At 41.0% G+C, this 12124-nt stretch overlaps 1 protein-coding gene across 4 annotated transcripts in view; it reads left to right on the top strand.

The window, feature by feature from the left end:
• The window catches only part of LOC126106409 (gastrula zinc finger protein XlCGF57.1-like), a 327990-nt gene extending 316541 nt beyond the window's left edge, over window positions 1–11449 (top strand). For all 4 annotated transcript variants that reach the window (XM_049912684.1, XM_049912683.1, XM_049912681.1 and 1 more), the window contains one exon: window positions 7909–11449. In XM_049912684.1, the coding sequence (XP_049768641.1) occupies window positions 7909–8962 (1054 nt within the window). In that variant the 3' untranslated portion in view covers window positions 8963–11449. The remainder of the gene's footprint in view (window positions 1–7908) is intronic.
• Window positions 11450–12124: the final 675 nt, after the last annotated feature.

Genomic DNA, 12124 nt, shown 5'->3' with positions numbered 1-12124 from the left:
ATGTGTTGTGTGGGCTGAAGAGCCAACACCGTATTACTAGAGGAGGCCGAAATGCACGCGTTTTAGCTCACGCAGGCTGGCGTGAGGAGGGAAGAACTATACTGACGGGAGGTCTGGAACACGACAAGGAATTAGCATTCAGAAAGCGGACGTCATTAGTTTGATATTTAACTTTAATCCATTAATGATGAACGTCACTCTTGACGGTACATGAGTCACAATATTATCTGTTCAGAAGACACAGTAACTGAACATGGCGCCTTGCTAGGTCGTAGCAAATGACGTAGCTGAAGGCTATACTAAACTGTCGTCTCGGCAAATGAGAGCGTATGTAGTCACTGAACCATCTCTAGCAAAGTCGGCTGTACAACTGGGGCGAGTGCTAGGAAGTTTCTCTAGACTAGACCTGCCGTGTGGCGGCGCTCGGTCTGCAATCACTGATAGTGGCGACACGCGTGTCCGACGTATACTAACGGACCGCGGCCGATTTAAAGGCTACCACCTAGCAAGTGTGGTGTCTGGCGGTGACACCACAAAATGTTGTAGCTGTGTGGAGAAGAATAAGAGCTCCAACCGCTAATAGAAAGCACCAAAGCCCGAATAGTTACAGCTACGGAAAGCTGGCTAAAGCTGAAAATGAGTTCACACGAAATTTTCATTAAGGATTTAACCATATTCAGAAAGCATAGATTAAATACAGTTGGCGATGGTGTGTTTATTTGCGTCAGAAGTAGTTCGCCTTGCAGCGAAATTGAAGTAGATATTTCCTGTAGGTAGTATGGATAGAGGTTATGTATGACAACCGGAATATATTAATAATAGTTCCTGCATACCGACCCCCGACTCAGTTGACACAGTTGCTGAACAGTTCAAAGAAAACTTGAGTCTCATTTCAAATAGAAGCCTCTCTCATACAGTTATAATCGCTAGTGACTTCAATCTACTCTCGAGATGTTGACGAAAATACATGTTTAAAATCGGAGGTAGGCATAAAAGTCGTTCGAATTCGTTATTATTATTATGAACTATTAGTTCAGGAGCCCACTCTAAGTGCACATGGTTGTGAAAACATCCTCGAGCTCTTAGCAACAAATAATCCTGACCAAATAGAGATCATCATGACAGATACAGGGATTAGTCACCGTGAGGTTGTCGTAGTGAGACTGAATACCTTAACATCGAAACCCACCAAAAATAAAAACAAAACACATCTATTTAAAAAAAGGAGATAAAAATTCGCTTGAGACATTCCTATGATACACTCTCCAGTCCTTCCAATATGAATATGTAAGCTAGACCAGATGCGGTTTAAATTCAAAGAAATAGTATTGACGGCTATTGAGGGACATATACCAAATAAATTAATAAGAAATGGTATTGGTCCACCATGGTACACTAAAGAGGTCAGAACACTGTAGCAGACGCAACGAAAAAGCACGCTGTATTTAACAGAACGCAAACCTCTCAAACTGGCGAAGTTTTACAGAAGTTTGAAATGTAGCGCCAACTTCAATGACAATGCTTTAAACACTTTCCACAACAAAACTCGGTTTCGAAATCCGCCAGAAAAGCAAAAGATATTCTGGTCGTACGTAAAGGAGATCAGCGGGAACACACAATCAAAAGCTTCGCTGCGCAATAACAATGACGATGTTACTGGTGACAGTGTCACTAAAGCAAAATTACTAAATACCATTTTCCGTAATTGCTTCAGAGAAGACGAAGTAAATATTACAGAATTGGAACCAAGAACAACTGCCAACATGAGTAACTTAGAACTAGATATTCTTGGTGTAATAAAGCAGCGTAGCATGGAGATCTGCATCAAACCAGTCTCTGGACTGAAGACCACAACAACAGCAACAACAACAAAGCAGCTTAAATCATTTAATAAAGACAAGGCCTCCGGTCCTGACTGTGTACCTGTCAGGTTCCTGTCAGAGTATTTTGAGAGTATAAATCCATATTTAGTAATCATATACAACTGATCGGTCATTGGAAGATCCATACCTACAGACTGGAAAGTTGCACAAGTCACACCAATGCCGAAGAATGCAAATAAGAGTAATTCGATGAATTAAAGAACCATACCACTAATTTCGATTTGCATTACGATTTTGGAACCTATACTGTGTTCGAGCATTGTGAGTTATCTCGGGGAAAACGATATATTGACAAGCAGTCTACACGGATTCAGAAAAGAGCATTCTCGTAAAACACAATTAGCTCTTTATTCTCACAAAGTAATGAGTATTATTGACAGGGGCTGTTAGATTGACTCCATACTTTTAGATTTACAGAAGGCTTCCGACACCGTTCCTCATAAGTGTCTTCTAACCAAACTGCATGCCTATGGAATATAGCCTCAGTTGTACGACTGGATTCATTATTTCCTGTCAGAAATTTCAAAGTTCGTAGTAACTGATGGAAAGACATCAAGTAAAACAGAAGTAATATCTGGCGTTCCACAAGGAAATGCTTTAGGCTCTCTGCTGTTCCTGGTCTACATAAACGATTTAGGAGACAATGTCAGTAGCACTCTTAGAATGTTTGCAGGCAATTCTGTCGTTTACCGTCCTGTAAAGTCATCAGATGAGCCTAACAAATTACAAAAGTATTTAAACAATATAATTGTACGGTGGAAAAAGTGGCAATTGACTCTCAATAATAAAAAGTGTGAAGTCATCCATATGAGTATCGAAAGGAAACTATTAAATTTCGGTTGCACGGTAAATCAAATAAATCTGAAAGCTGTAAATTCAGATGAATAATTAAGGCTTACTATTATGAATAAATTAAGTTGAAACAATCAGGTATATTGTGGTGTCACCGCCAGACACCACACTTGCTAGGTGGTAGCTTTAAATCGGCCGCGGTCCATTAGTACATGTCGGACCCGCGTGTCGCCACTGTCAGTATTTGCAGACCGAACGCCACCACACGGCAGGTCTAGAAAGATGGACTAGCACTCCCCCCAGTTGTACGGACGACTTGCTAGTGACTACACTGACGAAGCCTTTCTCTCATTTGCCGAGAGACAGTTAGAATAGCCTTCAGCTAAGTCCATGGCTACGACCTAGCAAGGCGCCATTAACCATATCTGGAGAGAGTCTCATTTGTATAGTCAAGAGCGATGTACCACAAGGATGAATTAAAGTTAAGTAAACAGACGATACGTACTTTTCTTTATAGCATTAATTACGTATCCTGTTCCAGAATTCACGCCAGTCGGCGTGAGTTGACGCGTGCCCTTTCGGTAACCTCACCTTGTGTCTAGACTGTCTTGTCTAGACACAACATATATAATGTTGTGGGTAAAGCAAACCAAAGGGTAAAATTTATTGGTAGAACACTGAGAAAATGTAACAGGTCTACTAAAGAGACATTACAATTGTATGTCCTTTTATGGAGTATTGCTGTGGGGTGTGGGATCCCGCATCAGATAGGATCAATGGAGGACATTGAAAAAATTCAGAGAAGGGCAACTCGTTTTGTACTGTCGCGGAATAGGGGAGAGATAGCCACAGATATAATAAGTGAATGGTGGTGGCAATCATTAAAACAAAGGCGTTTTTCATTGTGGCAGGCTCTCCTCATGAAGTTTCAATCACCAGTTTTCTCCTCAGAGTGTGAAAATATTTTATTGGTGCCCACCTGCATTGGAAGGGATGATCGTCATATAAAATAAGAGAAATCAGAGTTCGCACAGAAGGATTTAACTGTTCGTTTTTCTCATGTGCTGTTCAAGAATGGAACAGTAGAGAAATAGCTTGAAGGTGGTTCAATGAACACTCTGCCAGGCACTTAACTGTGAATTGAAGAGTAATCATGCAGATGCAGATGTAGACGCAGAAAACATCTGTGTTCATTTTTCCACGCAGCGCAAATAAAATTCAATCATTACATTACCTGATCTAGATTCTCCAGTGGGAGGAAATAGCAAGAAAATCCTATGATTCAATTCTTATACTTTTGGTAGGAAAACCTAGCTAGTATGTGGTAAAATGACATTAATATTATCAAATAATGTAAAGTTATAGAATAATATAACGACAAAACATGATAAATATTAATTGCCAATATTGCTAATGTTACTGTATCGAACAATGTAATATAATAGAAATATATAATGGCAAAATGAAACAAATATTAACTACCAATGAAATTAATATGGATATTTTGTTAAATTTTTCGATTTATTATGGAAGAAAGTAAAAACTAGGTTAATAGTACTGAAATGATAATTATTTTATGAAAAAATAAAGTTTTAGACAAGGGAAGAAAATTCCTTATACGAGGGCAGTTCAATAAGTAATGCAACACATTTTTTTTCTGAAACAGGGGTTGTTTTATTCAGCATTGAAATACACCAGGTTATTCCCCAATCTTTTAGCTACACAACACTATTTTTCAATGTAATCTCCATTCAATGCTACGGCCTTACGCCACCTTGAAATGAGGGCCTGTATGCCTGCACGGTAGCGTTCCACTGGTCGATGTCGGAGCCAACGTCGTACTGCATCAATAACTTCTTCATCATCCGCGTAGTGCCTCCCACGGATTGCGTCCTTCATTGGGCCAAACATATGGAAATCCGACGGTGCGAGTTCGGGGCTGTAGGGTGCATGAGGAAGAACAGTCCACTGAAGTTTTGTGAGCTCCTCTCGGGTGCGAAGACTTGTGTGAGGTCTTGCGTTGTCATGAAGAAGGAGAAGTTCGTTCAGATTTTTGTGCCTACGAACACGCTGAAGTCGTTTCCTCAATTTCTGAAGAGTAGCACAATACACTTCAGAGTTGATCGTTTGACCATGGGGAAGGACATCGAACAGAATAACCCCTTCAGCGTCCCAGAAGACTGTAACCATGACTTTACCGGCTGAGGGTATGGCTTTAAACTTTTTCTTGGTAGGGGAGTGGGTGTGGCGCCACTCCATTGATTGCCGTTTTGTTTCAGGTTCGAAGTGATGAACCCATGTTTCATCGCCTGTAACAATCTTTGACAAGAAATTGTCACCCTCAGCCACATGGCGAGCAAGCAATTCCGCACAGATGGTTCTCCTTTGCTCTTTATGGTGTTCGGTTAGACAACGAGGGACCCAGCGGGAACAAACCTTTGAATATCCCAACTGGTGAACAATTGTGACAGCACTACCAACAGAGATGTCAAGTTGAGCACTGAGTTGTTTGATGGTGATCCGTCGATCATCTCGAACGAGTGTGTTCGCACGCTCCGCCATTGCAGGAGTCACAGCTGTGCACGGCCGGCCCGCACGCGGGAGATCAGACAGACCTTGCGGCGATGATGACACACGCTTTGCCCAACGACTCACCGTGCTTTTGTCCACTGTCAGATCACCGTAGACATTCTGCAAGCGCCTATGAATATCTGAGATGCCCTGGTTTTCCGCCAAAAGAAACTCGATCACTGCCCGTTGTTTGCAATGCACATCCGTTACAGACGCCATTTTAACAGCTCCGTACAGCGCTGCCACCTGTCGGAAGTCAATGAAACTATGCGAGACGAAGCGGGAATGTTTGAAAATATTCCACAAGAAATTTCCGGTTTTTTCAACCAAAATTGGCCGAGAAAAAAAATGCGTTGCATTACTTATTGAACTGCCCTCGTAATAGGGAGTCAGACACTGAGTATGATACCTTCACCAAAATTTTTGAATCCCATACTGAGCAAGTGAACAGATAAGTGTTTAACAAGTGAATGAGTATTGAGAAGACACACTTTGTTCTGTCACCAGGAAGTCCACAGTTATAAGTTTTCTTGCCACAGTCCTCACGTACAGCTCCCGTGTGTAGACTCCCAGAATCAGTTTTGCAAAACCTGCCATAACAAAGATGGTAGTACAGAGAAACATTGTTGTCGGAAATCATGAAATTTTCGAATGGTTGCTTTTGATGCACCTCTTACAACGATGGTGCTGTGTGCTGTAGGTCTGATAGTTAAAAAGGAAGCAGCAAATTGTTATTCTAAGTGTAGGTGACATTCACTCAGCTGGAGACAATTCTTCTTGAACTTTTCATATGTTAGGTACTGTTCAAGAAGTACTGAAAACAAGGCATTGTCAGCCAATAAAGGAACTAATACCTTTTTGTTGGTCATAGGCCCTACATTTAACAGGGTGGGAAGTGGATTATGTGTGCCAGTAAATATGGGCACCAGAACCAGCTCTGAATCAAACCCTGTTTGTGCGATCTATGTGAAAACACTTTGTGTTAGTGGAGAGACAATCAATGTGCATAAAATATTTATTTAGTATAAGTATTTATGCATACACACTATCTTATAAATAGTTTATTTCCACAAGGACTGCATAGGCTTTTCTTAGTGCAGCATCTGTTTCACGATCCATTATACTGTAAAAGATTGTGCCACAGGGGAGTGTTATGGGACCATTGCTTTTCACAATATATATAAATGACCTAGTAGATAGTGTCGGAAGTTCCATGCGGCTTTTCGCGGATGATGCTGTAGTATACAGAGAAGTTGCAGCATTAGAAAATTGTAGCGAAATGCAGGAAGATCTGCAGCGGATAGGCACTTGGTGCAGGGAGTGGCAACTGACCCTTAACATAGACAAATGTAATGTATTGCGAATACATAGAAAGAAGGATCCTTTATTGTATGATTATATGATAGCGGAACAAACACTGGTAGCAGTTACTTCTGTAAAATATCTGGGAGTATGCGTGCGGAACGATTTGAAGTGGAATGATCATATAAAATTAATTGTTGGTAAGGCGGGTACCAGGTTGAGATTCATTGGGAGAGTCCTTAGAAAATGTAGTCCATCAACAAAGGAGGTGGCTTACAAAACACTCGTTCGACCTATACTTGAGTATTGCTCATCAGTGTGGGATCCGTACCAGATCGGGTTGACGGAGGAGATAGAGAAGATCCAAAGAAGAGCGGCGCGTTTCGTCACAGGGTTATTTGGTAACCGTGATAGCGTTACGGAGATGTTTAACAAACTCAAGTGGCAGACCCTGCAAGAGAGGCGCTCTGCATCGCGGTGTAGCTTGCTCGCCAGGTTTCGAGAGGGTGCGTTTCTGGATGAGGTATCGAATATATTGCTTCCCCCTACTTATACCTCCCGAGGAGATCACGAATGTAAAATTAGAGAGATTAGAGCGCGCACAGAGGCTTTCAGACAGCCGTTCTTCCCGCGAACCATACGCGACTGGAACAGGAAAGGGAGATAATGACAGTGGCACGTAAAGTGCCCTCCGCCACACACCGTTGGGTGGCTTGCGGAGTATAAATGTAGATGTAGATGTAGATGTAGATCCATTGCTTCCCAGCAAATATGACATCATTTGTAGCAGTCGAACGCTAGTTTCTAATTCGTTTTTGTGATTTGTGGCTTCTGTGTGGTAGGATGACTATGAAAATAGTGACGCATGTCCCAACATATCATTGATGTGCAAACACAGGAATGTCTGAAGTCAAGTGTCCGCCAAGTACACTAGGGTGGCTTGTGGAGCATAGATGTAGAAGTTCACAAAGAATACATCAGAGTTCTATGGTAAGATAGCTTCTTATGTCTGATGGAGCAATCATGCTGGGTGTTTTAGTGCCATTTCGCTTTGCAGTAACACCAATCTCAGTGGAATTTCCTACATTTACCTTCTGTAAATACTCTCTCACAATTTTTAAAATTTTCAGGACCTAAACTAATGCCTCATATAAATTAAAATTTTTGTGGTGGCTTTTAAAAGTGGCCAAAAAATAGCATCAGTTCAAGTCTATGTGATCCTAATTTATAACCTGTTCTGCAGAATATGCCATATGCCATTCACTCATGGAGACCTAGCATATGTTAGTATTATTTTACTTCCCATAGTTGCACTTTTATGACAATATTTTGTAACACAACTTTTTCTGTTTTTCTGCAGTGCTAACCTCATTGGCGTTAAGGACGACGGTGGTACTAATGACAGTGGCAGTTTGGTTACCCAAGATTCGATGGCTCCAGGAACGGAAAACGGCGTACAAAACACCACCAGACAGGATGCATTCTGTGAGAATGAAACTGGTACAAGGCATCTGACTCATAGGTGTACCATCTGCAAGAAGAATCTTACACAATTACAGGACCGCAAGGAGCACATACATATTCAAGGACATGAAACGTTCACTACATGTAGTGATGTGAAGAGCCAATTGGGTCTCAACACTGGTGAAAGCTCCTACAGCTGTGGCGTTTGCAACAAGATGTTCAACACAAATAGCCAACTGAAGAAACATTTAAAATTGCATATGGGCGGAAGCCCCTACAGCTGTGATTTTTGCAACAAGACATTCACAGAAAGAGGAAATCTGAAGCAACATTTAAAGCTGCACACTGGCGAACGCCCCTACAGTTGTAGCGTATGCAACAAGACATTCCTAACAAACAGTCACCTGAAGAAGCATTCAAAGCTGCATACAGGTGAACGCCCCTACAGCTGCAGCTTTTGCTACAAGACATTCGCACAAAGTATTAATCTGAAGCAGCATTTAAAACTGCACACGGGCGAACGGCCATATGGCTGTAGCGTTTGCCACAGGACATTCACGCTAAAAGGTAATCTGAAGAAACATTTTAACCTGCATACTGGCGAACGCCCCTACAGCTGTGGAATCTGCAACAAGACATTCATTACAAGTGGCCACTTGAAGAAGCATTCCCAAGTGCATACTGGCAATGGCCCTTACAGCTGTGGCTTTTGCAAGAAGACATTCACGTCAGACAGCTACCTCAAGACGCACACTCGGCTGCACACTGGCGAAAGCCCCCATAGTTGTGGTCTTTGCAATAAGACGTTTGTAACAAGTGGTTCCCTGAAGCAACATACAATGACTCACACTGGCGAACGTCCCTACAGCTGTGGCATTTGCAACAAAACATTCACACAAAGTAGTAATCTGAAGAAACATTTAAAACGGCATGGTGACAAATGTTCCTAAATCTGTGGCTATTGCAAGACGACATTCATAACAATTAACCACCTGAAGCAGGTTGGTCAACAGCATACTGGCAAACGCCCCTAGAGCTAGTGCCAGTCACAAAATACAATCACACAAAGTGGTAATCTTAAGAAGCGTTTGCGCCTGCATTTTATTGAACACCGTTTTGGTGAAACGCTATGGTACCTTGTCATGTGTTACCTAGCATTACATTTGTGCAGAACATGGGCTCTCAACTGCCTTCCATTAACCATGGAGCCCTATCAAGTGAGTTACTTCCCATGTTGGGATTTTGTACAACAGCATCTGGTAATAATAATGTGACTCAACATTGCAGTTGGTTCTCAGCCTTTACCACAGAAACTTTGTTAAGTAGGAACAGGTGAGCTCTGGGACAATGTTGCCTTTCAAGCAATATTCCCGTCTGTTGGTGCACTGAGCTTCTTGAAGGAATACTGCACTGATAATTCCACATTATATGGTACAGAAAAACAGCAGCAACATTTATGAGAAATTCTGATATGGCACTTCATCAAGCGCAAATGTTGCATAAGTAATAACTGTTTTACAATACTGGTAATGTGATTTAACATAGCTACTGATTTTTTTAAGTTTCAGTTTATTAGCTTTTGGGTTGTGCCCACAAAGCCATCTCATCAGAGGAAAGACGATACAATAGTGTGTTTGATATGATTTCCTTCTCAGTAATGACAATAAACTGTCATGTGACTAGGGCCTCCCGTCGGGTAGACTGTTCGCCAGGTGCAAGTCTTTCGATTTGACGCCACTTTGGCGACTTGTACATCGATGGGGATGAAATGAGGATGATTATGACAACACAGCACCCACTCCCTGAGTGAAGGAAATCTCCAACCCAGTCAGGAATCGAACCCGGACCCTTAGGATTGACATTCTGTTGCACTGACCACTCACCTACTGGGGGCAGACAGTAATGACAGTATGAATGTAAGAACAATAGAACATCTAGTCCCCATGTGGAGAAAATCTCCGACCTGTCAGAAATCAAACCCAGGACCCTTTGGTTAGAATCTTACACGATGACCTCATAGTTATAGAGCTGGACCAGTGAAAATGATGCTGTTATACTAGTTATCACAGAACTGAAAATCGAAGAGCACTGGTAATTCCTTTCTTGTGTTGTACATATTGTTGGTTTGATACATGTCATTCACACTTGTTCTTCTGAATATCACTTAGTCTATTATTCCATCATTCATAGATTTTGTCTCAATTTCTGTGTCGTTAGATTTCTTGCAATGGAAATGCTAATGTCATTATAAGTTACGAATCTTTGACCATGATTATTCCACCATAAAAAGCAGACAGCTGTCACTATAGGTGTCATGTTTGCAGATGTGATACTTGGACTCCATATGAGCTCTCCAAAAGCGGTAGAAATCGGTCTTAGTGCCTTAAAGTGAATCAACAGTGACAAATTATACACTACAGTATAATCATACTGCTACAATCAAAACTGTTGGGTCAATGTATAGTATAATATAAAAAGTTCTTCAAAACGCCTCCGTTATGTTTACCACTTACCTTAGTAGCATTCCATCACCACACTATCTCCACAGAATACCTGTGTTGTGACAACAATATCACAAGGGGAATCTTGCATTTGTGTGTTGTAGCCTTGTACGTAACGTCACGTCATTTCTTCATCATTGAAAACAATTTACTCTTACTTCAGTCTCTAGCTTGAAACACACTACTTGGGATTGCCTATACTATTAATGGGTTACACCTGAAGTGAGATAATAGTTTCCAGGAACGTACTAACTGCTTATTTTTTCTCGCCTTCCACGCTGTAACGGTGGCACTACTTTTTCTGTGGAATGACACTTCCATCATCAGTCCATCTCTGTTAACTGTTTCCGAAGGAACGCATACGTTATAGCCGCAAGTATCACCCCGCAGGACATAGCTATTAATAAATTATGGCCAAAAGGCTGCCTATCACAGTGACAAGGTACATATGACATTGGTTTGTTTAAAAACACTGGAATTTTAACAGTAGGAGGAAAAGCTTCAAAATAAAACAATAGTTTTCTCATGCTGTTCTAAAAGCAGTTGAATGTAGAAAACTCCATTTATTGTTGGTAAGTTCTACACTATTAAACATTTAATCTGGTCAAATGTAGAACATACTACTCGTGTTTTCTTAATAGTTATGATTCCGTAACTGTAATTGTAATAGTTCCCTTAAACACTGTCCAGCTCTAGAATAAAATGAAGTAGAGTACCTCTGTATCACTTAATTTTTGATGAGTTTAATTATTCGGCAGTATGCTCCAGTGGATGAATGGTGATAGTATACTCCAAGTTTTCATGTTCTGGCGTATCTCAACCCTCCTATTCGTGGGAAATATTTTATTTCATGTAAAAACTGATTTAAATAAAAGCGAGACACATATTATGTAAAATGTAAGTTTAAATAAAAAGTAAACTCATCTTATAAGGTTACTGACCTATTTATTTCTTGCCTTGCTATTTACTGAATCTTCAGGTTTGCTGTCGGCCAAGCCATAAAGTGCAAGAAAAGACAGAAAACACAAAGATAAATAACGAGAAGTAGACCAGTCCCTAAAGAGATTATTGATGAGGCATATTAAAGACGGACAGCAGGATTCGAATCAGAAACGAAGGCAATAAGCCACTGAACAGGCATACGTTGTGGACATACAGATAGTGGCAGCATGACAAAGCTTGTTGCTTTAACGTCGATGAAATCATGAAGCTGATCCCTCACAGTGCAAACACATTATTTAAACACGCTCGGCTTTGCTAGAAGCGTTCTACCACGAATGTCTTGATAGAAAACATTTTTTCTGACCAAAAATTCGCCATGCGCTCGGGGCGTTGTTCTAATGAAGGAAGACATCCACCTGTTTTTCTGGTCTCTTTCTTTTTACATCGTTTCGCAAACGTTGTAGTAGGCCCTTGTAAAATTCGGTGTTTATAGTTGTTACCCTGCAACGAACTCTACCTCTAACACGTTTTCTTCTGTTTTTGAGGTTAATGGACGTCTTGAACGTTGTTCGTCTTCTACCGACTCAGTTCGGCTTTCAAATCGCTAATACCAGTTGTAAACGATCTTCAGAGTTACAGCAGTATCGCCACACACTAACTTCAACATTT

The sequence above is a fragment of the Schistocerca cancellata genome, chromosome 10 (assembly GCF_023864275.1).
Source record: "Schistocerca cancellata isolate TAMUIC-IGC-003103 chromosome 10, iqSchCanc2.1, whole genome shotgun sequence".
Lineage (NCBI taxonomy): Eukaryota > Metazoa > Arthropoda > Insecta > Orthoptera > Acrididae > Schistocerca > Schistocerca cancellata.
The sequence above is the reverse complement of the archived record's forward strand: the minus strand, read 5'-3'. Positions and strand labels throughout refer to the sequence as shown.